This window comes from Aulonocara sp. 'chitande type north' Nkhata Bay, linkage group LG15 (genome assembly GCF_057382095.1).
Source record: "Aulonocara sp. 'chitande type north' Nkhata Bay isolate Kocher_YH1m ecotype deep benthic linkage group LG15, A_spYH_male_GT1.1, whole genome shotgun sequence".
Lineage (NCBI taxonomy): Eukaryota > Metazoa > Chordata > Actinopteri > Cichliformes > Cichlidae > Aulonocara > Aulonocara sp. 'chitande type north' Nkhata Bay.
The window spans coordinates 38,587,291-38,612,412 of NC_141358.1; the positions used below are offsets into that span (position 1 = coordinate 38,587,291).

Consider the following 25,122-nt stretch of genomic DNA (forward strand, 5'->3'; position numbering starts at 1 on the left):
TTATATATATTATTGATACTATAACAAAAGCTGTCACCAACACAATTGTCCTAAGGACTTTTTAACAGGATTTCCAACATAGAGGCAGGAATCAAGAGAGTTCAAAGACTCTGGAAAGAAAACTAGTGAGAGAGAGAATGTGTGTTTAAAGACTCCATAACAAATGCTAAGAGATGAGTGAATGATTTAGTCAAGTCAGGAACTGTGGTCTCAAAGAAGACAATCACTAGAACCCTGCACAGGAATGGACTGCAAGATTGCAAACCAAGAAAAACTCAACTTCTGCAAAAGAGACACCTTCACAGCAGACTGAAGTATACTAAGGACAACCTGAAGAAAGATTATGCACACTAGAAGTGCGTCCTTTAGTCAGACGAGACAAAACTAGAGCTCTCTGGCAATGGAGAGGCTGCTTGCTGCCCATTTATCTCCATCAAACCAGCTCAAATTGGTCTGTAAAAACTATTTGCCAGTTAAAATCTTCACTGATCTCCTAATATCACACCACAAATTATAATTGCGTACCTATGTCACATTATTGGAAATTGAAAGCAGCAGAGCCTGTTGCCAAAAAAAAGCTGTCACAACAGTCATCATGTGATTGACTCATACGGAACAAATCCAAGTGAAGATGATAAGTGATAAAAACCTGCTTTGAATCCAAACACTTGCAACAATGTGTGGATGGACGCGTGCATCAGGTACGTGTGTCACACTGCAAAGTCAATATTAGTTTCTGAAGGTGGTTACTGGTTTCACCTGCGCATCCTCACAGCTTTATCTGTATGTGACGGCACCCAAGCTGTTGTAATTTAGAGTATCAGCCACTTGTCATGTTAATAAGGGCTAAATAAAGCTGAGACAGAAAATGGCCGGTGTGAAAGCTGCTGAGCTGATCGTCATCTGTTTCATGTTGCTACAAGGTAAGGCAAGAAAACATTTTATCAACACATTTCACAACAAAGAAAGCGACAGCAATGTGTTGATTTACTTCCTGCACAGTCGTAACACCTTACACATATTTACTAATGTATGAAGGATTTATTAAAATTTAGCATTAAAACTTCCTGTAAGAAAAACAAACCTAACTTAGAGACTAAAGTTAAAGTATTGCCTTCATTTCTTTATACGTGATATACATGCAGATTAATACATAACAGAGAAGCTAAATGGTTAAATGTTTAAAAACTTTCCCATCACTATTATTTTTGTCATTAATTTTCAAACGAAGGAGGTCATTCAGTTACATCTATCTCAATAAAGGGCAGCACTGGATCTGCTTTTATTTTTCAGTGTTTTCAGTACAATTACATTTTCATTACAAACAAAAGAAACGAGTAAACACACTCGGCTCTCACGTGTTTACCCGCTGTAATAAAATAAGCATCTGCTGCACTAAAAAAAAAAAATACAAATGGAAGAACTGAGCCTGCGTGTTTTCATGTTCAAGCATTTAACATAATGGTACGTTTAATTTGCTTGTTCTCTTCTTGATCTCAGGCTTTGTGGCGGCTTTGAACTGCACCAGCCCAACTCCTGCTGCCCTGTTTGATGAACTCACAAATCATTTGTTCCCTAACAAACTGCTGCGTCCTGTCGAAACCTTTGCAAAGCCAATAAACATATCCATCAGCATAACAGTGGCAGGAATTTTAGGAGTGGTGAGTCTACACAGCTTATACACAAAATATTAACATCATGTCATCTATGTGGAACTAATAATCCTTATGACTCTAATATACTTTCTAATGTTACTCATCTTTAGAATGAAAAATCCCAAACACTGTCTTCAATCATATGGCAGGTCCTGGTATGTTTTGAACAGCTCTCAGAACTAATACAATAATGTCACATTTCTTATATGATTATACTGACATTTTGTAAATTATTTCTGTTGCAGCTATTTGTATTTTCAGCACAATGAACCAATCCAGAGCGATCATAAGAATGAATCAAAATGTTTGGCCACTGAATTAATACATAAAGAATACATTACTTGTTATTTTAGATTTCCTTAAGTCTGTAACAGTAATTTCAAATATTTATTATCACTTGGGAACTTTTTCTTACAGTCTAACATGACTTAATGCCAGATGTTGTGTTTCCCTGTTTCAGCAGTTAGCATGATAGCTGTAGTGCTGTGGAACAGTTTTGCTGTTGTTCTGTTTAATGTAGGAGTGGGATATCGAAGGACTGAACTGGGATGAGAAGGAATGTGCAGCTAAAAGAGTTTCGGTTCCTCGGGACAACCTTTGGGTCCCAGACATTCACTTAAAACAGCTGTAAGTTTAATGAATTTTCTAAATCAAGTCGAAGAAACTAACTTTTAATTAAAACACTAAAAATGTCAGAAATGACAAAGCAGTCATGAGAGACATCGCCGTCCACAACTGAGCTGGGAGACCAACACTTGCTCTGTAAACAGAAAGTGGAAGAGCAGGTTTTCTTTGCTAAGGAAGCTTACGTCCTGATGAGTGCAGTGTACTTTGCTGTGGTCTGCTGGGGGAGCAGGAGATAAATAAACTAATCAGGAACCCCGACCACCCTCTGCACCACCTACTGGACAGGCTGCGACATTTATTTTCAGTGTTGTTCAATTCAAATTTTATTTATACAGCGCCAAATCACACTTTATATTGTAAGGTAGACCCTACAATAATACATACAGAGAAAAACCCAACAATCATATGACCCCCTATGAGCAAGCACTTTGGCGACAGTGGGAAGGAAAAACTCCCTTTTAACTCATTCACTGCCAGCCATTTTCAAATCAGGTAACTCCCCACTGCCAGGGTTTTTGAGCATTTTTACTCATTTTTGAAGAGCCACAGAAAACTGTGTGTTATGATCATATAAACGCTGAACCTACCAAAATGAAGAACAGACTCTCTTCTTTCATCCAAAAAAAAGCTTGTTTCTACCATTTTCCATTCTTTAGTAATCAGCTGTAGAAGAGAGGTGGGTTCCACCAAAAATGCCTGTTTTGACCAAAAAAAGGGAGAAAATGAGCTTTTTGTGAAAAATACATTTCAAGCAGAAAAGTGCCTTTGACACTAATATTTCTTGCTTTGTGACACCTCTAACATATAAAATAGTTTTTCACTTCTATAAAACAGAAATAACACTGAGAAAGGTTATGTTTTATCAAAACAATTTATTTACAAATATATGAAAAAATAAAATTCACTGACAAGCTGCCCGAGGTTGTATTCTGGCCCCTCCCATTGAAAAACGTAATTGACGTCTATAGACGTCAATGGCAGTCAACGTAAGTTTTTCAATTGACGTCTATAGACGTCAATGGCAGTGAATGAGTTAACAGGAAGAAACCTCCAGCAGAACCAGGCTCAGGGAGGGGCGGGGCCATCTGCTGTGACCTGTTGGGGTGATAGAAGGAAGACAGGATAAAGACATGCTGTAGAAGAGAGACAGAGGTTAATAACAAGTATGATTCAATGCAGAGAGGTCTGTTAATACATAGTGAGTGAGAAAGGTGACTGAAAAGGAAAAACTCAATGCATCATGGGAATCCACCTGCAGCCTAAGTCTATTGCAGCATAACTAAGGGAGGATTCAGGGTCACCTGGTCCAGCCCTAACTATATGCTTTAGCAAAAAGGAAAGTTTTAAGCCTAATCTTGAAAGTAGAGATAGTGTCTGTCTCCCGAATCCAAACTGGAATCTGGTTCCACAGAAGAGGGGCCTGAAAACTGAAGGCTCTGCCTCCCATTCTACTTTTAAATACTCTAGGAACAACAAGTAGGCCTGCAGAGCGAGAGCGAAGTGCTCTAATAGGGTGATATGGTACTACAAGGTCATTAAGATAAGATGGGGCCTGATTATTTAAGACCTTGTATGTGAGGAGCAGGATTTTGAATTCAATTCTGGATTTAACAGGAAGCCAATGAAGGGGGGGGGCAGCACGGTGGCACGGTGGTTAGCACTGTTGCCGCACAGCAAGAAGGTCCTGAGTTCAATTCCACCATCAGGTCTTTCTGTGTGGAGTTTGCATGTTCTCCCCGTGTTTGCGTGGGTTCCCTCCGGGTACTCCGGCTTCCTCCCACCGTCCAAAGACATGCAGCTTGTGGGGATAGGTTAATTGGATAATCCAAATTGCCACTAGGTGTGAATGTGAGTGTGAATGGTTGTCTGTCCCTGTGTGTTAGCCCTGCGACAGACTGGCGACCTGTCCAGGGTGTACCCCGCCTTTCGCCCTATGACAGCTGGGATAGGCTCCAGCGCCCCCCGCGACCCTGAAAAGGATAAGCGGAAGCAAATGGATGGATGGATGGATGGCCAATGAAGGGAAGTCAAAACAGGAGAAATCTGCTCTCTCTTTCTAGTCCCTGTCAGGACTCTTGCTGCAGCATTTTGGATTAGCTGAAGACTTTTCATTTAGTTTTTAGGACATCCTGATAATAATGAATTATTGTTCTCTTACACTCATCACCTGATTTGAATATATTGTTTTTATATTTTTTCAGTGTTTTATTATTGTATTCTGTTCTATTCCAGCCTGGACGAAGCCAGCTCTACCAAAACTCCCTATGTCTACTTATATAATACAGGTCATGTATATGATGATAAGCCCATCACAGTGGTCACTTCTTGCCAATTGGGAATCTACACCTTTCCCTTTGATATCCAAAACTGCTCGTTGACCTTCGGATCATATATACACTTTAGTAAGGCTGCCTGAAAATTTAAAAAAATAATAATCTCAAAGAGTCTTAAAAATTATTTTTTTAAACTCTAAAACATCCCTATAGAGCATCCATATTCTGATTTTAACACAAAACTATGTGCTAATATGCAAATAAGCAAAAGTCTTGAATGTCACTCTAGCTACGGATATTCAGATGATTCAAGGCGCCACAGCTGAAAAGGTCCTGAAAGAGTCCCAAGATGTGATAGTAACCAATGGGGAGTGGGAGCTGACAGATATAAATATTGCCGATTCCAGCCTGCATTTAGACAGTGGAAGCTACTCTGAGATCACATACTATGTAAGCGTGTTTTTACTGACTTTTTCATCCTTCTGATAATTTATTTTGTACTGTTATAGCTGATCACACTTTATTGTTTAATAGTTCCTAATTATGGGAAGCCTTTATAAACCAGTCGCTATCATATTGAACATGTTTGTCGTGAGAATGAAAGTAAAGTAAAATCAGGTGCAGATGATGCATGAGTGAAACATAAAGAAACTGAACTGTGCTGTGGTGGCACAAGACAGCAGGGATTACGTCCAGCATTTTGGAAGTAGTTTCCGTTTTAAAAGCTTCATTTCTAATATTTGATGTAATGAGACATCTCATTTATTGACCAAAATTCTGAAGCAGTTGGTAAAAACTAAGTGCATCCTATGATTCAGTGACTTTAGCAGCAACAACTTGATGTAATCATTTTCTGTCAGTCACATCGCTGTAAAGGAAAAAGATTGATTGATGCATACAATCTAACAAAATTCTTACAGGTTTAATACTTTTGTCTCTTCCCAAGATCGTGCTAAGACGGAGACCAATCGCCTATGTGGTCAACCTCCTGGTCCCCAGCTGTTTCCTAATCACAGTGGACCTCTTCAGTTTTGTGCTGCCCCCACAGAGCGTGGACAGATCCTCCTTCAAGATGACACTCATCCTGGGCTACACCGTCTTCCTGCTCATAATGAATGACCTGCTGCCTGTTACCGGGGAGAAAACACCGCTCATCAGTGAGTGTACATAAATGTAGTATCGGCTGCATAGTTCTTCTTTTGAAGAAATACACTGTGCTGTATTTATACACTTAAGGAGGTTAGAGACAGTGTTTCTGAAAGACAATACAGTGTCCTTTGGATTATGAAGGGTTGAATTCAAACATCTGTGGAACAGACGTCTCGAAATCAAATTTTCACCAAAACTGTCAGTTCCTAAAAAAACAAGTTTTCTAAACTGTGAAACTCTTCACCGAAGTACATTTTGCAAAACTGGATGATCCCGATCAGTGTCAACTTGCCAAAAGGCTCCACCTACTAAAGACACATTTATTCTTGGGGTGTGGGGGTTTTTTTTAGCTCTAGTTGTCATGTCAATGACACACAGCAAGATAAGGCATCTATGGCTGTAATCCAGACATTTCTTAAACACAATGGTAACTAAGACTGAGAAAGAGAATATGAGCTCACATGTGAAAATGATTTAATGAAAACTGTTCTGAGTTCTTCCTGTCTTTGGTGCTGTTTCCTGCAGATGTTTTCTTCTCCATCAGTCTGGCGCTGATGGTTGCCAGCCTGTTGGAGACGCTGTTCATCACAAACATTCAGTACAAGCCCAGAGAGTACAGCGCAGTGCCTCACTGGCTCAGTGTCCTCGTGTTACGTTATCTAGCTGTTCTTGTTTGTATCCCTCCAAAGCAAAAGAGCAACCGAGTCACAGTCTCCCTCAATCCATCTCACAAAGGTACGTTATTATTTTTATAGTCCCGTTATTACTAGAAGATTTTGTTAAGAGCCCAAGCTGAAGAAACAGCTGTGGCCTGTATTGACTGTAGTGGACTATGTGTTAGGTTAAACAACATAATGCTGGCATTATGGCTGAGGATTGTGTGTTCCAGCTATAGGGAGATCACATTCCTGAGCCCCCCTGGGAAAGTCTATGCCAGGGTGCCGGAAAAGAGAGTCCGTTCGTTAGTCGAACCTCGGATGCAGGAGGAACAATTTGGTTTATGTTTTGGTTGGACCAGCTGTTTACCCTCTCGAGGATACTCGAGGTGTATGGGAGTTTGCACAACCAGTCTACATGTGTTTTGTGGACTTGGAGAAGGCATTCACCCATGTCCCTGGTGAGATGTTCCGCAGAAGTATGGGGTGTCTAGCCCCGTTGATACAGGCCATTCAATCCTTATAAAAATGTTGCAGGAGCTTGGTCCGCATAGCCAGCAATAAGTCAAACATGTTTCTGGTGCGTTGGACGCCAACAGTGCTGCCCTTTGTCACTGAATCTGTTCATAATCTTTATGGACATGATATTTAGGCATAGCCAAGTGGCAGAAGGCTTCCACTTGGGTGGCCTCAGAATTTCATCTCTGCCTTTTGCAGATGATGTGGTTCTGTTGGCTTCATAAGGTGACGGCCTCCAGCTGGCACTGGAGTGGTTTGCAGCTGAGTGTGAAGAGGCAGGATTCAGAATCAGCTCAGAATCACTCTAAAATGAAAGCATAGTACAAATAAGCAATTGGAGTTTTAAAAAACAGGATGGAATCAATTTCTTTTATGCAACGCGATGATGGCTGCATGTGTTTCTTTGCAGGTAACCAATGATTTCAAAAATGACCCTCCTTTTAACAAATCCAGTCCGCTATTTTAACTCAATAAATGAGTAATAATAATGATCTCCAGCCTTGTGCTCATCAACATTCTCATCTGAGTTAACAAGAAGATTGTGGAAATGATGTCAGCAGATCCTTTTATGGCAGCGATGAAATGCAGTGGAAATGCAGGTTTTTGGAATGACGTTTATTTTCATGTCAAAAAGGACTTTGCAATTCATCTGATCACTCTTCATAACCTTCTGAAGTATTCGCAAATTGCTATGATAAAAACTGAAGAAGCAAACTTTGTAAAAAAATATTATTTGTGTCATTTTCAAAACTTTTGGCCACGACTGTATCTCGTGGTCTTGTTCACGAGTGAGAGGAGAGGGAAGCTGGAGATCTACAGACAGATTGGTGCTGCGACTGTAGTGATGCGGAGGCTGTACATCATGTTGAAGAAAGAGCTGAGCGTAAAAGCGAAGCTTTCAGTTTATCCATCGGTGTACGTTCCCACCGAAAGAGCAAGATACAAGTGGCAGAAATGAGCTTTCTCCAAAGGGTGGCTGGCGTCTCCCTTAGGGATAGGGTGAGGAGTTCGGCCATCCGGGAGGGGCTCAGTGTAGAAACACTTCTCTTCCTCTTTGAAAGGAGCCAGTTGAGGTGGTTTGGGCATCTGACAAGGATGCCTCCTGGGTGAGGTGTTCCGGGCATGTCCGACTGGGAGGAGGCCCTGGGGCAGATCCAGGACACGCTGGAGAGATTATATCTGTCAGCTGGCCTGGGAACGCTTTGCTGTTTCTCTGGACAACCTGGAGGAGGGGGCCGGGCAGAAGGAGGTCTGGGCTTCTCCGCTTAGGCTGCTGCCACCGTGACCCGGCCCCGGATAAGTTGAAAACCATGGATGGAGGGATGCAAGAAGAATAAACGAGTTGAAAGTTTCTCCTTCACTGAATTATATTAACTTGTACCAGAGAGCCAAACCACTGAGAGCTTCAAGAACTAATAGAAGGATTTTTAAGGCAAATCTGTGTGTGTGTCCTGGGAGCCAGTGAAGTGACATAAACGCTTGGGTAATGGTTATATTTGCCTATATGCAAGAACTCTGATGATGGTGTAGTCCTACAAACAGAGCGTTACAACAGTCTGACCCGTTCGATATGAACGCATGAATCATTTTCTCGCAGTCAGTTCGAGGTACCAATTTTTTTTAAAACTTGTAAACAATTTGATCCTGATGAATCTGGACACGTAAACTTTAGGTCACAACTCTCCACAGTCATGCCACGTATCTCTCAGCTGAAAAGTACGTTATGCTTATCCTTATTTAAGCCGGTAGTAATATAGTCAAGTCGATTTTAATCACCATCTACGACTTAAGAAAAAGTAACCACTTTTTGTGGTCTCAGGGTGTTTTGTTTGTGTTTCACAGCACCATCAGCGAACACCAGCGCCACAAACCTCTCCGACCATCAGAGCATCTCAGATGTTACACTTTCAGCTTCTCTGGACTCTCCGGACCCAGTTCTGGAACAACTGAGGATGTTAGGCAGAGAGCTCACAGCCATCCGAGTTCAGATGGACAAATACTGTCAAGAGACCAAAGCCACGCAGGAGTGGGAAATGATCGGGACAGTGATCGATCGTCTGCTGTTTGGCTTGTACATCATCTTCATTTTTGTGAGCTTTATCACAATAATAAGCATCTGGATATGGAATAATTCATTTGCTACATGATTAGATCAAAAACTGCATCACATGGATTAGTGCCATGGCAATCTTCACTTCACGCATGCACTTGACCCCGTGCTGATTCCTTATTTGTTTGCATATTTGTCACACGTACATGTTTCAGATCAAAGGAATTGATGACCTGAAACATTTTAGTGTGACAAATACACAAACCAAGAGCAAAGAGGGCATGAGTTAGATTTGCTGAGATCAGGAATTGCAGCATTATTTAGTATAATGAAAATAGCCCTGCTTCTGTTATCTGCATTTCATTCCTGTAATCAAAATAGCATCAGTTAATGAGCTGTAAGGTAGCTGGCCTTGGCAAACTCTGCATTTTACAGTCACAAACTGTGGTTTACTGTATCCTGACACTATTTACTGGAGCTTCCCCCCCCCCCCAAACATATCAGTAGCCAGAGAAAAATAATGAAAGAGGGACACATTCATAAACTTACAGGCCTCGGCTTACATCCAGTAACCACCATTTTCCTTGCAGATCAGAACCTTGAACACATTTAGACTCTAATGCCATTAATAGAAGTTGTACTTGTCTTTAAGATTCATTAGCAATTAAAACTATTACAACTATTATTGTATTGTTTTTCAATTTCACAGGTTGTGGTTTACCTGCATAATCATAAACAGCAATTTGTGACAAAGAAAATAAATACATGAGACATCAGCTTCTGTGACAATGAAATGTAAGCGATGGTTTCAGCTCTGCTACTTAAACAGCTTGGCATCGAAACTGAGTAACTAAAAATTACATTTTATGACAATTAAAGCTGCTTCAGTTTGAGGTTATACCGCCACCTTGAGCACTCCACATGTTGGGTTGGGCCAAGCCTGATTAGTACCTGTACGGAGACGACTGGGAGCAGGCTGTCCACCGATCAGGTTTGATTTGCAAACCACTTCAGTATTGAACCCCAAATTTGCTCCAAATGCATTCATCAGTGTGACCGGATATCACCTAAGGCAATCATTTCCAATCACCACACCAGCAGAAAATGAAGACTTTCAGCTGGGTTTTCATTTATTTTGATTTTCTGATGACTTGATTCTTCATTAACAGCTTCACTTTTGCAAATTAGGATTTTTATTTATTTTTTTAATTTATTTTAAATAGATCAAAAATGAAAGTAGCCCCCCCCCAAAAACAAACAAACAAACAAACAAAACAGCGATTAATTTTTACGGATTTATTCATTTTTAAAATAACTTGGCTTTATTTTATTAGTTCAGTTTCTTTTTCATGGAAGGACTCCAAAATTATCATAATCAGAGTTTTTAAACAGAAAAATCTATGAGATTTTGGAGCCACTTCCAATGAAGTTTTCCTATAGACTCTTATAGAAATCAAACCAAAATGATAATCGTTTGATTCACCGTATAAATAGGATTATGGCTTATTAAAGGTTCAGAAGTGCAACATTAAAAATTATACATTCTCTTTTATTTAAACTGCATACAAATTACATGTATGAAGGAAATGTTCAAAATGGGTTATTGTTAATGATCTCCTATAGTCGATCTGAAGTACCTTCATGGCCCACCAGGGGGCGCCAGCCTATTGTTTTGCAATCACACAAAAACAAAACAGGCAAAGAAAAACCTCCACCTCTGGGTCTTGGCAGCTGTGACTCTGATGTATTAAATACTAATTATGAACATACATAGCAGATGAACTTCCAAGACTTCAGTTTTATTTACCAAGAAAAGTTCAACTGAAGAATGACACTTATTAACAGTCTAGCCAGTCATTTATTATTAACATGATTACAGAACCAAAGCAAATGAACACACAATATTAATCATAATAATTAACTTTTTTAATAGCATACATTTGGATCTGTAGTGCACTGTAAGGCTCCTTCGCTCGTCCATGTTAAAGGCAACAAAACCAATAGTAATAATCATCTAAATGGAGGTTTGACAGTAGAGCTCAGCAGTCACTTTGTTCAGTGTTTCTTCTAAAAAGCATCTCAAAATTCAAAAATCAGTCTCTGGCAGTTTTAAATAAAGATATTTTATCCTTATGTGCCCAAAACCTCAACAACTCAAATCTACAGATGGGATACATACACTGGAGTTTTATCCAGTCTGTCAAAGGACTTCAGGACTACAAATGTGATCAATTCAGCTCACAACAGAGCCAATAATCAGACATTTCTATTCCTCTGTGCAATACTGGGTTTGCAAAAAAAGTCATCAAAATAAAACGATCAGAATTGTAAAGATATTTTTTGGTTCAACTACTGAAATTAATCATCTGCTACAGGTGATAACAGCACGCTCATACGTGGTCAGAACCTTACGGTCAGTTTAAACAGTTAAAGGAGACTCCAAGCTAGCAGTCCCATTGGAAAAATTGCTTTCGCACACAACTCCGTGTTCAAACAGTGAACCGTCGTGTTTACACTTTCAAACTGCTGGAAGAAAAAACTAAATTTAGCCCAAGAAGTGATAATGGTCTCTTCTACCTTGTGGATCTTCACAATGTTGAGAAACTCAACCGGCAGGAACTTTTAAGACCGTTCAAGATCAGGGTTCATGTTCCTGACACATCTAAAAACTCAAAGAGTGATGTCCCACCATCGGCCCCTCCAACAAAAACATGGGATCAGTGCAATTAACCAAACCTTCTCCAATATTCCAAAACCTACAACGAGCAGCCGTGTGCCAGTTGGGCTACACGCACAGCAGGTAGACGTGTGCGCAAATAAACACAAGCACCCACACTCACAGCACACCTCTCTCCAGTAACCAAATGCACACAAAGCAGCAGCACAATTCTTTAAAAAAAACAAAACAAAAAAAAAAAAACTCAATGCTGATTTGAAACACCTCCTCTAATGTCCAGTGTTTTTGAATGCAGCTTTGTCCAAGAGCCACACAAATGTGTGTAAAATAGCTAAAAACAGGACAGTAAGGAGCGAGGAAGAGAGCACTCCTGGGTTATTTAAATACACCGTCTTAACTGGGAAACTGATCAGCTCCTCAAATCTAACGTTTTGAAATCCCAATTTAAAGATTTAAAAGTGAAAAATGGGGACTTTCTGACAGGTCGAGAATCTTTGGCTGTTTTCACACATGAAACTACAACATAAGAGCATCAAACATCTGTGTAAGGCAGCACGTTTTCTCATTCACACACACGGAGCGATTTTATTAATTCAGGAATGATTCAGCACAGCTGAAGCAAGAAAGGTGCCCTGTTGTAAAACTCCCTTTGGAGCAACAGAAGCACTACCATACGGAGATGCTGGCAAGAATATTCAGTTCATATTTACAAGGAAATTTAAATAAAGTCATCAGCAAAGGACAGACAAATCTAATCCAATTGCCAAATCAGGGAGCTGATTTCTAAAAATCACTACCATTCTAGCAGGACGCATTCTTAGAGTAAAGTGCATGTCTAAAAGAGATTCATAGGAAAAAATCAACACCAGCCTTGGTGCTCTTTCTGAGTGATGCGGCTGCCCTGATGTAGTAAAACCTGCATGTGAGGCAATCAGCTGTTTGCAAAGGCCGTCTCGCCGGGTTACAAAGGCTGGAACAGAACGGGAGATGGTCAGCCACTACAATCATCGTCGTGTTGTGCTTCTCCTCCTCCTCTTTCTCTGAGGTTCCCCTGTTGCCAGCTTTAAGGCCCGCCTCCCTCATCTTCTTGCTCCTCCATGTTTTTGCGTGCCATCCTCTCTCTCCGGTCTGCCAGCCGCTGGCAGCGAGGACAGTCTTTACCTGTGCGGAAGCAGGTGCGGTGGTAACACGCGTGGCAGTCTGAAAAAAAGCGGAGAGAAAACATTTTTTTAAAAAGAAAGCCAGTTTAACTGAGCTTGTGTGTCATCTTAACAAGAAAGCAACACCTGCGCAGTGTAAACCAGTTTAACTAGTTTCATGTTTGGACTGCACAAACAGCAGCCAATCACAATTAGAGCTGAGGGACGATGGGTGGAGCGGGGAAGGTATAAAAGCCGCAGAAGAAAAAGGCAGAAAGCCACAAGGAGCAGGTATGTCAGGCAAGTCATATCCCGGGATAAGCTCAGCACAAGGAAACTTGTCCAGACATGTCCCGTTTCATTACTCAGCCTCATTCCCATACGATGCTCTAACGGGGATCTCTTTTTTTTCCTGTTGATGATGGACTCATGAAAAAAACAGGCAACTCAAATTCAAAAACAATGTTTATTTTATGAGGACAAAATAAAAACCAGCTTAAATAATAGCAATCAGAAGCAGAAGCTACTAAAAAGCATAAATTACACATTCACATCCATGTCGTCACCTCCGCACGTTAAAGTAGTTCCTTCGACAAAAGCCTAAATACTAAAAGAAAAGGGTTTAAAAACACAGACAGGCGAGGCAGCGTAGCAACAACAACAGCAGAGTCCAGATTTACTTGACTCTTCTTCAGCCGACATCACACACGAACAAAGGGAATGAAATCACCAGCTCAGGTGGAACACGTGCGAGAAAACGACTCAGACAAACACAAACACCCACCGAAACGAAGCATGCAGAGATGTAAACGTTTCAGAGCGACGCACCACTGTAGTACAGTTGCCACCCGTTCCCAGAAAAGCTCTTAAGAAGAATAAAAGCAGCAACTACAAGGAGCAGCGTCTCTTTCACAGTGACACACACCAACAACACGGAAGCAGCTCAGAGCTCAGAGAGAACGATGGGAAGGTAGAGCGCCAGCACCTCCACAACCTCAGCCGAAAGAGATCCACCGCAAAAAAACCCCGCCCAAAAACATCGCCCCTCCACCAGCACCGTAACTACAGAAACACACCAGACCTCAGTGACAAAAACCAACTGTAAAGGGAAAAAGATGGCTGAAATATGAAGGTACGACTACAACATCTAATAATAATTTAACACACAAGACATATTACAACACCTAAAGGGACAGTTCAGCCTGTCCTGTGCAGTTAGAGAACACCACTCTTATGTCTGCAAAGTAAAGTTAAAACTACATATTTAACACTGGATGTAAACACGTGAGGCCCAACTCGTGCATCTGCAAAGTTTAGAGACGTTTATAGGCCGTTGTTTTACCTTTAACAGGCAAATATAAGAGTGGTATCAATATAATCATCATCATCATCATACTCTTGGCAATAAGGATTATCCAACTTGGTTTCTGTAAGACTTTCTGGTTTTGGTAAACATTAATGCACAGCTACACAAGTGTTAACTGCCAAAAATGTGCGTTTGGGGTAGTAACATTTTAAATATCAAGACTGAACAATGTAAAAAAACATGTACCTCAAGGGTAGACATAATTAAATCACTGTACAATAACTGCTCGATAGTCTTATTCAAAGGATAAATAACCGTGAGGCCTTTGGTTAACTGCAACCAGAAATCCATCGCTTGTTCTGGACAAACAGGAGCTAGTTTTAATCCAGCAAATGTATGAAATTAAACTGTTTGCTGTGAGCTGATTCCAGGTTTACTCAGGTTTCCTAATCCTTTGTGATCCCAGGACACAGCCCTCCTTACTCGTGTCCTCCACCTCCCCCTGCATCATGATCTATGTCGCGTCTCTTTGTGTTCTCCCCTCTTGTCTTATTTTTCCTCCATGCCTTCCCTCATCTTCCTGCCTCTGGTTATTTTCCTGCCTTTGCGAGTTTTATGATTTCTCCAGTTACTCCGCGTCACAATTCCTGATTCTTCTTGGCCTTCCTCCCCAGGGTTTCTTCCTCTTCCTCCATCACTTTCCCCACTTCCACTACTCTCCTCCTCCTCCTTGCTTCTCCCTCTGGAGACAACAGTTGTCAGCTGATGAGATTCTAGCCTCATAACGGGATGTTTGTCAGCCACAGATTCAGTTTTCCCCGTTCTCCCAGCTTGGGCCCCATCTTTCTTTTCGTCTGCCGTTCCCCGTGCTTCCTCTGAGGATCTTTTTTTAAACTCTTCATTTCTGTCTTCCTCTTTCACTTCTGGTTTCCGCTCATCCTCCACGTCTGTTTTTGAAGAACCTTTGACTCGACTTCCTAGCACTGATGCCTTGCCACCTCCCTTCCCCTCTTTTCCAATTTCATTTAAACTTTCCACGCTGCTGCCTATTTCTCTGTCGCTGTCCCTTTTGTCTGCTTTTAAGATGCTTTTCTTTAATCTGTCCATCTGAAAAACCTTCAAGAAGTTCATTTTTTCCTTTCTTGTATGTCTGTCCTCCTTTTCCTTGCTCTGTTCCCCCTCACTGCTCTCCACCCCACCGTGCTGACCAACGCTTCCGTTGTCATCATGCGCCATCTGTTCCTTCCTCCCCAAATCCCCCCCTCTTGTCATTACCTGCTCCTCCTCATTAAGCTTATTTCGGGAAAAAGCTTTAACCAGTTTTCCAGCAGTAAAACCTTGAAATAGTCCCCCTTTCTCATGTCTCACTTGTGCTGTGTCTCTTGATGCTTGTCGCACTTCCTCCTGCACCTTTTGCTCTCCACTCCTCACCTCCTCATCTACTCCCATCCCTAAATCCTCCTCCCCACCCACCCCCTCTTTCATGCCCATCGCGAGGGCCTTTGCCAGGCTACGAGGCTTGGGGATCTTCCAATCTGGCCAGGTAAACTGAACGAAGAGGCGGGAGGAGGGCCTTGCACCACCCAGGCCTGCCACCAGCAGAGAGGGCTCACCTTCGCAACGCTGGCACTTGCTCAGGTGGAAAGGGAAGATGATGTCTTTGTCGTTCCCGCAGAACTCGCAAATAAAGCCTTTTGCTTGGCACAGCTGAGGATAAGATGAGGGGAAAGGAAATAAGGAAATTTTAGATTAACACGAAAAAAAACAAAAAGCATTGTATTTGTTGATGTTATTGTCCAAAAGCCCATTTTAATCTATAGAGGAACCTGACTCATCTTACCACACAGCCGGCTACGTGCATGGTACCAAGTTTCAGCAGCTCTTTCATTCGGGAACCCAGTTCCCCGTTGCGCACAGCAGTGAGGTCGTTGAGGGAGAAGAGGTGAAAGTCCTCTGTCAGGTGACCCGGCAGGCTGTCGAACTTGTCCAACAAGCTGAGGAGAGAGACACACACAACCTCGAATTAAGTTTGTTACCAAGCTTTGTGAAATGATCGTGGACTACGAGAAAGCAGAGATCTCTTACTCTTTAGCGAGGCGACACGTCTTGAAGAGATTTTTCATGTGAAAAAGCTGCATCCTCAAAACCTGAATACCACATTAGAAAATTATGTTTACTTCACTGTGCATGAGAAAAATAAACATGACTTGTAAGGCTGTGTTACTGTATGATGCAAAAGTCTCAAGTCAACCATCATCTCTTTATATTTTCCAGGAAAATCAGAAGTATGTGCAGTAATTCATTGAAGCACTTGCAAAAATAAATTCAAATACAGGATATAAGATAAAGACAGAGTGTGAATTATTTTCCAACACTCTTTCTTAATGATATTGCATGTTGGTGATGTTAGTCTGAACATGATAATGTCACTGCTGCCTCTAAACTCACTCGAACAGTCTCCAGAGATTTGTTTTTCTTGTACAGCTCGCTGTTGATATCGTTGAGGTTGAAAAGCGGATCTCCAGAAATCTTGCTCAGCAGGTCCCGGGAAAAGTTGCTGACATAGTATTTGCTGAAGTCCCACTTCCTCAGCACCCGGCCGGGAACCACAGCCTGAGAGTTTTCATGACAGCACTGGCAGAAGTACCGGCCGATGTATTCACAGTAACGTAGCCGCTTAATGTAGTCTGAGGCAGGGACAGGCAACAAAAACACAGGGAGGTAAGGTAAGGATGTGACCGCAGAACAATTCCTTTAGCTTTTATGTTGTTGCTGGTTATACCTGGGTCAATGCGGGTGCCACAGCCAGCACAGCGGTAGTTCTGTTTAGCCACAATTATCTTCCTCCTGAAAGACAACAATAAGTTAAAAAAAAAATGCAAACTGCAAACAGTTGTGTCTCTTACTTGATTACTGCATGTCTGAAATGATTAATAAATATAAGCATATCTTTAAATTTTCTGTGAAAGAGCCCACAGTCATCACTATTATTCCTGAAAAATATAAATTAAGTTCATTGGTGCTAACAGAACCCTAATTTAGACTCCTCTTCTCCACCTACTGTATCCACTTTAATCCCTGTAGTATGCTTTTATTTATTTTTCATACATACATTTATTTATTTATTTTTAATTTATTTTCACAAAGATGAAGATGTATATGATGTGGACTCACTTGGGTGCAGGATGAATGTTGAAGATGATCTGTGGTCGCGGCGGCGCCCACTCGAGGTTACCTCTGACCCGAATCCTTAACTTGTAGATGTCTGCGTGCTCGCCGTCATCAGGAGAGATCGGCAGAGAGTCTGGGATAGGCAACAACTGGGAGACAGCATGATCAGTTGAGTACAATGTTCAGTGCCATGTTTGGAAAACTGCAAGCGGCAGGGATATGTACCTTCTGAGGGGCATCCTGTTCTGGGACCAGCCAGTCGAGCTCAGAAGCTGCAGGAAGCTGCATGCCCTCAAACTGCCTGAGTAAACCCATGGCTACTGACTCAGCTGAGTTAGACTGGAGGAAGGAGGGGGTGCTACACACAGGAAAGCAAGACATTTTTAAAAAAGGGACAGTAAAATCCACAACTTGATTCATTTTAATGTTCAAATTTGGAATTCAACTGATTGATTAAACTAACTAAATGAAGTCAATGGAGTGTAGGAAACCTAAAGCACGCTTTGTTTTGTTTTGTTTAAGTGACTTCAACTCTGGTCTTCAACTCCAAATAGGTCCTTGTGTATTATCAGTAAGTTATTAGTATGACAATAACAGTAAGAGCAATGGGGCATGGGCACGTAGAGGAAATACTTTTGGCCTATTTCACCTAGCACCTACTTGGCTCAACTTGACTTAGTTGTAATGAAAAAGTGACCTGAGTACCATCCAATGTACACGAGCTTGATACAGCAATCCAGCTGAAAGTCCAGTGACGTCATTTGCATGCGACATGAACACCACAACATTGAGGTGACGGTATACCTGCTACTCAGTGTACGGCACTTTGTCAGCCACGGGAACCATAGAGTTTTGTGGGTAGTCATTTCCCTCGTTGCCAGGTTTCTGTGGAGATGCTCATGACTCATCAAGTGACGCCACTGAGTGTCAAATTGGTGGCATGCAGTCTGTTGATGTCAAATTTTCCAATTGCTTTAGATTGTTTGGAACCCTGGCTCAGTAGGTAATAAAAAAGGTACCTGGTATCAGGTACTGCCACCTAACAGAAAACCTGAAAAACCGAGTCGAGTCGAGCTGAGCTGCCCCCAGTAAGTACTAGAGGAAAAGGGCTATTTGAAAATGCCTGTGGTTGGGCCAGTGGCTATTATAAAGGGGGTCAGGAGACCCTCTGTCCTTGCAGTGATTGGTCTGTCTAGAACGACGATGTGGTAGTGGAGCTTCCATGATTTGTCGAGCCAGAGGGCTGTTCCTTAGTGAGGTACTGAGCCAGTTTTTAAAGTAAAACTGACAAAATTATGATGTAAAGAGAAATGAGAAAAATTTACTTACAATGAATCTGAGCTGAGAAAAGATCTGCCGCTGGAGCTTACACTGTGCTTTATGTCTGCATCTAGAAGACACAGCAAAACGTTAAAGGAGATTTGGCCGAGTGAAAACAAACAGTAACAGGACTCATTTTTAAGAGAGGGCTTCCAAAGGCTTGCAAGCAACTGGCGAGTGGATGGTGTTTCTTTGGTTTGTTGCCACTATTTGCTACAGCAAAGCAGAGTTAAAAACAAATAATAATAAAAAATTAATCAAAGAGGTTGAAGATTAAAAAGTGAAACAAATCGAGAAAGATAAATTTGACAAAAAAAAAAAAAAAAACCCCACACCATCTCTTCTCTTCTAATTCAAGCTAATTTTAAATTCACTTAAGCAGAAAACATGCAGTGAAAGCTAAACAGTCTCAATATCATCACTAAAACGTGTTCTTAAAAAAAAGAAAGAAAAGAAACTAGCGAGCAAAGACAAAAGCAGCACAGGTTTGGCAGAACAGGAGACCGCCTGCATGGATTTACCAGTTTCTTTCAGGATCAACATTCCTGTTTGCTCATATGAGTGCAGGTTACAGCCAAAATTTCAGGATTGCAGGCAATTAAAGTTGGTGCAGAACAGATAAGATGGATTTTAAAAATCTTTTGATTATGTGTGTTATGAATAGCTTCTACTAAGCAAACTCAAGACCTACAGATACAAAGGTCTGAACGGTTGCATTTGTTCTGATTGCTCGAGATGATTAAAAATCATCGTGTGAATGTGCAATTTTCAATTAGTGGCACAACGTAAATCATGTGTGCATAGAAGCTCTGACAATTGATCTTTTTGATCAGTCTGTGTTCAGAGGAGTGAGTTGCAATTACAGCACAGTTAGAAAGCTGTTAGATTTGTTGGGATATTGTAGTCAGTGGTGTTAGCCAATTTCTTTGCCTTCCCTTTAAACGGTGCATTTTCAGGAAAATGCTACGAGAAAATTAAAGCTGTGATGTCTAAATGAAATCCCCCTAAGAGATAACCGCTTCTTTGTTATTCCTCCTGAAGTGTACCTTATCAGGAATAATCCTAGCACCATTCTGGTTACTGAGCTAACTTCTTTAAATATGAACACGTGGTGGAAGGACGCATGTGTGACAACACCAGATGGTCATTGGACACATGTTGGAAGTAATGAATAATGACTGGGATGAATGAATGGATGGATGGATGAATACGTGATAACCTCAAATGTACAACAGCCACATGATGCAACTGGTTAACTCCCTCGTCTCCTCCCGAGAGCCTCTTTAAACCCCGACAGGTACAGGCACATTCGTCTTCCTGCACCACCAAAACCCCGGAGCATTGAGCAACAAGCACTAACACAAAAAGGCAAGAGCACAGTTTCACTGAGGTGAGGAGGCAGGTGGCTCATCTCCAAACTGACAAGTTCTTGTAAAGAGATTAGATACTGGACACAAGGGAAATAAAATAACTGAGTGAGTATGAGACTGAGCCGATAGCATCTTAACTGTGTTTGGTTTTTAGTTATGGAAGGAAACTACATGTTGCCACTGCTAAGAGTGGTTATTCAGCACGCTATCATTTGCAATGCAAATTTCATAAACTCACATTTTATTCTTAATAGAACAAAACACACCAAGTGCTTAAACTGAGACATATTATACACATAAATATTAACTTGTTTTGATTTGATGGCAGCAACATCTCAAAAAAAGTTTGGACACAAGAAACAAAAGGCTGAAGCCTAAGTGTTTCTAACCTATTTTGTCCACATGAACAAACACAAGATGGAGACCATCCAGCGTGTTATCAGCACTCACTTCAAACAATGGTATGCGAGTACATTATTGCCTATGGAATTAGCAGCTTGTACATCAGCCATCAGACCTGAAAGGTATATACAGGTTTTAGAGCAGCACATGCTCCTATCAGGATGACATGTTTGTCAGAGAACACCTTGAATGTTGCAGACTCCATGTTCTGAACTGGCCTGTCTGCAGTCCAGATCTTGGAGCACAATGAAACAAACGAAAAACTAAATAAAAAGTACAACAAAGACAACTGAGGACTGGAGAGCAGCTATTGTGAAATAATGAAGGGATGCTATGCTCCAGTAAAATTTTAAATGAGCTTAAAATGTTACATAATGTCAGTTTAAACATTTGACATGTTGGCAAAGTTCTTTTGTAAATAAGACAAATCTGTACGTTCTCTTTAATATACATTTTACACAGATTCCAACTTTTTTGTAATTCGGTTGTAAATTAAACCCAGAAATGTATCATCAATTTTTAATGCCTTTGGTGCACAGCTTGCATAGCTCTCAATTAAATACTTAAAAACTATAAAAGATATTGCAAAACCTTATATGCACAATAGTATAAAAATTAGTGGTGAGAGCTGGGTGAAATGGAAGTTGTTTTTAAAAAAAAAAAAAAAAAAAAGTATTACTATGAAACCAAAACACCAACTAGCACGGCAATTATGCAGGACCCACATCCAGCACAGTTAGAGCGATTAATGAAAGAAGGTTTTTCAGTTTGGAGTAGAACCACCAGCTTCCTCTCAGAGGAGCACAGCCACAGTAAACTGCCTGTAAGTAGCTGTGGAGCCACGCCCACCACTCCAGCCCGCAGATACCTGAGAAGAGGGAGGCGAGTGACAGGGAGAGGCCGTTCTGAGACATCGCCAACAGGGACTGACCCTCACAGCCATCTGAGAGACACAAACTGTCACCACATGCATACATTTTTACACTCCACAGAGTGTGTCAGTGCCACCCTGCGCTGCCGCATCCAGAGGAGCATGTATATGTGGAAGTCATGCAGGTACAAGGGTGAAAACACATGAAATGATTTTACTCCAATCTTCTCCTCTGACCTCTCGTATCAACAAGGCTTCTTAACCTGGAGAATAGCCACGCACTGGATATTTTCTCCTTTTTAGACCAGTTTCAGTAAACCCCACACATGGTTATGTGTAAAGATAACAAGTTAGCAGTTTCTCCTAAACACCTTTCTTCCCTTCTGATGCTTGGTTTGAACTTGAACACAGTATTACAACCAGCTTAATATTTTAATTAATAAGTACTTTAACAGGTATATTGAATTAAATGGCTGTTGAGTTCATATACTGAGGAAACAGTAAAATATTTTAGTTCTAGGTAAGAATGTTACCAGTAACACCACACAATAAAAAACAACAACAAATAAAACTGCTGCTTCATTATTGCAAAAGCAGGAATACATCTGAATGTATTGCAACAACCAGTAAAGAGAGTCTGTAACAAGCACCAGTGCTAAAGGACTGAAGTAAAGACGAGTTGTAAATGATATCAGGTCGACAGATGAATGACTAAATATCAGCTTCACAGCATCTGTCCATGATTGTAACTTCCTGAGAACTTTTGGGTCAAAGTTTCTTTTTCCCCCTAACAACCAACCAAACCAATTATCCTCTGTTAACATTTAGTTAAATGTTACAGGACAGCCCTACTGTTAGCAGAAATCCCAAAGATGTTCATTTCCAAGTACAGTTAAATACATGTATATACATTCATACATAAAACCCACCAAGACACGAGAAAAACCACAACCCTTATTAGCAGAATCAAAGCAATTCATAGACTACGGTTGTTTGTAGCATGAGAAATATGACAGACCTCCTAGAATAGCTACGCCTTTCAAAATGAGTATGACTATACAAATACTTAGCGTGTGTGATCACATGACTTTAACAGCTATATATAAATGGCAACAGCAGAAATAGCTAGTATTATGTGAACTCTGCACTCAGACATTCATATTTAGGGTCTTCGGTGAAATGTGACATGCTTGGTGAGCAGACAGGCTGATGAAGAGGTTATGAATTATGACCAGAAAGTGAATTAATCGAATCAATGATGAATTATAAAATCCAGGAATAAAACTAATAATTATTCCAAAATATATATATTTGATTATTTAGCCCCCCACCCCACCCCAGTGTTCCCTCATTCCCTCTCTACCTCGCAGTTCACACTCCTCCACCTCCTCCGCTGAGCCCGAGTCAGACAGGCCCTGGTAGGAGTCCTGAGAGCTCCTCCTGGAGCCTCCACTGTCAGTGGAGTGAAAAGCTGCACAGAAGAAAGGACACAGAAATAAACAACACGTGCAATAAAAATTTTTTTAAAAAAAATCATAAATGGTTTCTCCAGTATTTCTGTGGTCCATCTGTATGTGTAAGTAAGTAAGTAAAGTTTATTTATATAGCACCTTTCACAGACATGTGTCACAAAGTGCTTTACAAAAACACAATACAGTCATAAATACATCATAAAAACCCTGGTCTAATTAAAAGCTTTTTGAAATAAAAATGTCTTTAGCTGCTTTTTGAAGGTCTCCACTGAGTCCAAACACCGTAGAAATAGGGGAAGTGCATTCCAGTCTGGGTGCAACAGCTTGGAAAGATCGGTCCCCTCGGGTTTTAAAACGAGTGTGGGAGACCACTAAAAGGTTTTGGTTTGATGACCTCAGGTTACGAGTGGAAGTATGTGTATGAATCTAATCAGCAATATGGGGGGGGGTGTCCCTGTAATGCTCTTTAAAACAGGGGTCATATGAGCTCCCTTGTTCGAGCTGGTCAGTAGCCTCGCTGCAGAGTTTTGAACAACCTGTAGACGAGCTAGCCCTTTCTTGTTTAGACAAGTAAGTCAAGTCTAGTAGAGACAAGAGCATGTATGATCATCTCGAGTTCACTTGTTGACACGATGGATCTAAGTTTAGAAATGTTCCTCAAGTGAAAAAAGCAGGTTCTTACTGTCTGATTTAAATGTGAGGATCTATTAAAAGCTGATACTTGTTTTAAAGATCTGTGCATCAGTGAAAGCTACTTTAATTAAACAGACACATTGTTTTTGAAGATTGACAACTAAAAAGCTCTCTCTCTACTGAGAGACCTAGAATCACATGAAGGAAGTACTGTGTCTGTGTACAGATGACAAAAGGATTTCATGTAACTGATGTTTGCACACCGTGTTGGGAGTTTGCTGATGGCGGCAGACGGCTGCGTCTGATCTGCTGCCTTCGCAGGCGAATCTTCTGCTTCAGCTGCTGAATCTCGTTGTCACTGTCTCCTTCCTCCTCGCCCTCCTCTTGGCGCCGCATGTTGTACTTCATCAGCTCGATGGCAGCAATAAGCGACTCGGAGATGCTGAAATGGGCATTTTCCTGCAGCACACAGAGGTAATTAAAAAGGAGAATATAATAGAATAGAATAATAATTTAATTGTCCCACAAGGGGAAATTTGGTTGTAACTATCATCATATCTTCACCCATAATTTCTACATTTTTCTCCATTTCAATTATGTTTGCACTGAGATTCAATTTACATTTGCAATGAATTAAGCCCTGACCTTCTCAAGGTCTGCACAGCTGCCAAAGTCCTGCTCTGACAGGTAGCTGATGAGGCTCTGCCCCTCTGACGGCCTCCTGAACATCCCTTCTGAGGTACTGCTGGACTGGGACCCATCTGAAGTAAACAAAGCATACACAGAAACACAAAGCCATAAAAACAGACATTTACACACTGCACTGGAATTTTAGTGCCATAATGTTGCCTACAAATCAAAAGGTTCTGATTTTTGGCTGCCAGAAGAAACACTTTAATTGGGTGTTGGTCAAGACAGATTTACTTTTATCCATTTTACATAATATTGGACAATAGAGATCGAGAATGTGACGTCATTTCCGGGGTAAAACCGCAAAGGATTGTAGGTACAAGAGGCAGCACGCGCGAGCTATTACAAGACAACAGTCACACAGAGATAAACTGAGACACAAAGAATGGCAAGAAGCTGTTGTATTATTAACTGCCATAGGCGGTCACATGACAGTCACGGGAAGCCGACGGGTAAAGAGATCGTTTTTTTATCGGATTCCTTCGCGGAAGAAAAATTGTTCAAGTCATGTTTCCGAAGTCACGAAGAGGCGACGGATGGCCTGGATTACAGCTATTCCAAGACCAAATCTAACGTTCCAGCTCATGTCATCCAGGGAAGGACGGATGTTGTTTTGCTGTGCTGTATTTTAATGTGAAGTGTACATATTTATTTTTTATATTGCATGCATTGGTTATATTTTTGTGCAGTGTTTTATTTAGTTTGCATGTTTTAGTTGCCGGCAAATTGTCCTGGAGAGACTCCGCCTTTCCCCATTTTTACTAATTGGACACACCTGAGAGGAAAGGGAGTGTAATTTACAGAGTGCTGAGTGACACATAAGAGGGTTGGAGCTTGGCGTTCGAGGGAGAACGGACAGTACCAGCGCACAGGGCACCAGCGCACAGGGCACCAGCACAGAGGGCACCAGTGCAGAGAGTGACAGTACCAGCGGGGAGAGCGGAGACAGCACCAGCGGAAGGCACGGGACGGCTGTGTGGCTTTGCAGTTTTTAAGAGCGGCGGGCGGAGTTGAGAGCTCTGCCCACCCGGGGTAAGTCTTTGACTTATCCCCTTTTATTGAATAAAAACTGCCGGAAGAATAGTGACTGCCGCTCCTCCCTTTCTCTAGCATATCAAGACGCGAATGCGGAAAGGAAGGAG

The 25,122-nt window shown here is 41.3% G+C and overlaps 3 protein-coding genes across 5 annotated transcripts in view; 1 reads left to right on the forward strand and 2 right to left on the reverse strand.

Annotated features, from left to right (window-relative positions):
- Positions 1-799: 799 nt before the first annotated feature.
- Positions 800-9,604, forward strand: LOC147313613 (5-hydroxytryptamine receptor 3A-like). The gene is made up of 9 exons (XM_086263286.1): positions 800-923; positions 1,501-1,661; positions 1,766-1,810; positions 2,176-2,282; positions 4,515-4,684; positions 4,845-5,005; positions 5,502-5,712; positions 6,230-6,439; positions 8,722-9,604. The coding sequence occupies exons 1-9, from the start codon at positions 869-871 to the stop codon at positions 9,024-9,026; spliced, it is 1,425 nt and encodes a 474-aa protein (XP_086119412.1). The 5' UTR covers positions 800-868; the 3' UTR covers positions 9,027-9,604.
- A 587-nt stretch (positions 9,605-10,191) lies between these two features.
- Positions 10,192-25,122, reverse strand: part of rubcn (rubicon autophagy regulator) — a 31,926-nt gene continuing 16,995 nt past the window's right edge. For 2 of the 3 annotated variants that reach the window (XM_086263287.1, XM_086263288.1), the window contains 13 exons: positions 23,936-24,051; positions 23,554-23,749; positions 22,549-22,656; positions 21,183-21,257; positions 18,552-18,612; positions 17,448-17,580; positions 17,226-17,371; positions 16,834-16,898; positions 16,500-16,738; positions 16,137-16,198; positions 15,892-16,045; positions 15,665-15,758; positions 10,192-12,806 (listed from right to left, as the gene is read on the reverse strand). In XM_086263287.1, the coding sequence (XP_086119413.1) occupies positions 12,670-12,806; positions 15,665-15,758; positions 15,892-16,045; positions 16,137-16,198; positions 16,500-16,738; positions 16,834-16,898; positions 17,226-17,371; positions 17,448-17,580; positions 18,552-18,612; positions 21,183-21,257; positions 22,549-22,656; positions 23,554-23,749; positions 23,936-24,051 (1,586 nt within the window). In that variant the 3' untranslated portion in view covers positions 10,192-12,669. The remainder of the gene's footprint in view (positions 12,807-15,664; positions 15,759-15,891; positions 16,046-16,136; positions 16,199-16,499; positions 16,739-16,833; positions 16,899-17,225; positions 17,372-17,447; positions 17,581-18,551; positions 18,613-21,182; positions 21,258-22,548; positions 22,657-23,553; positions 23,750-23,935; positions 24,052-25,122) is intronic. The other variant, XM_086263289.1, reaches the window with a different exon arrangement.
- LOC147313615 (uncharacterized) lies at positions 12,815-15,290 on the reverse strand. Its single transcript, XM_086263290.1, has one exon. The coding sequence runs from the start codon at positions 15,285-15,287 to the stop codon at positions 14,601-14,603; it is 687 nt and encodes a 228-aa protein (XP_086119416.1). The 5' UTR covers positions 15,288-15,290; the 3' UTR covers positions 12,815-14,600.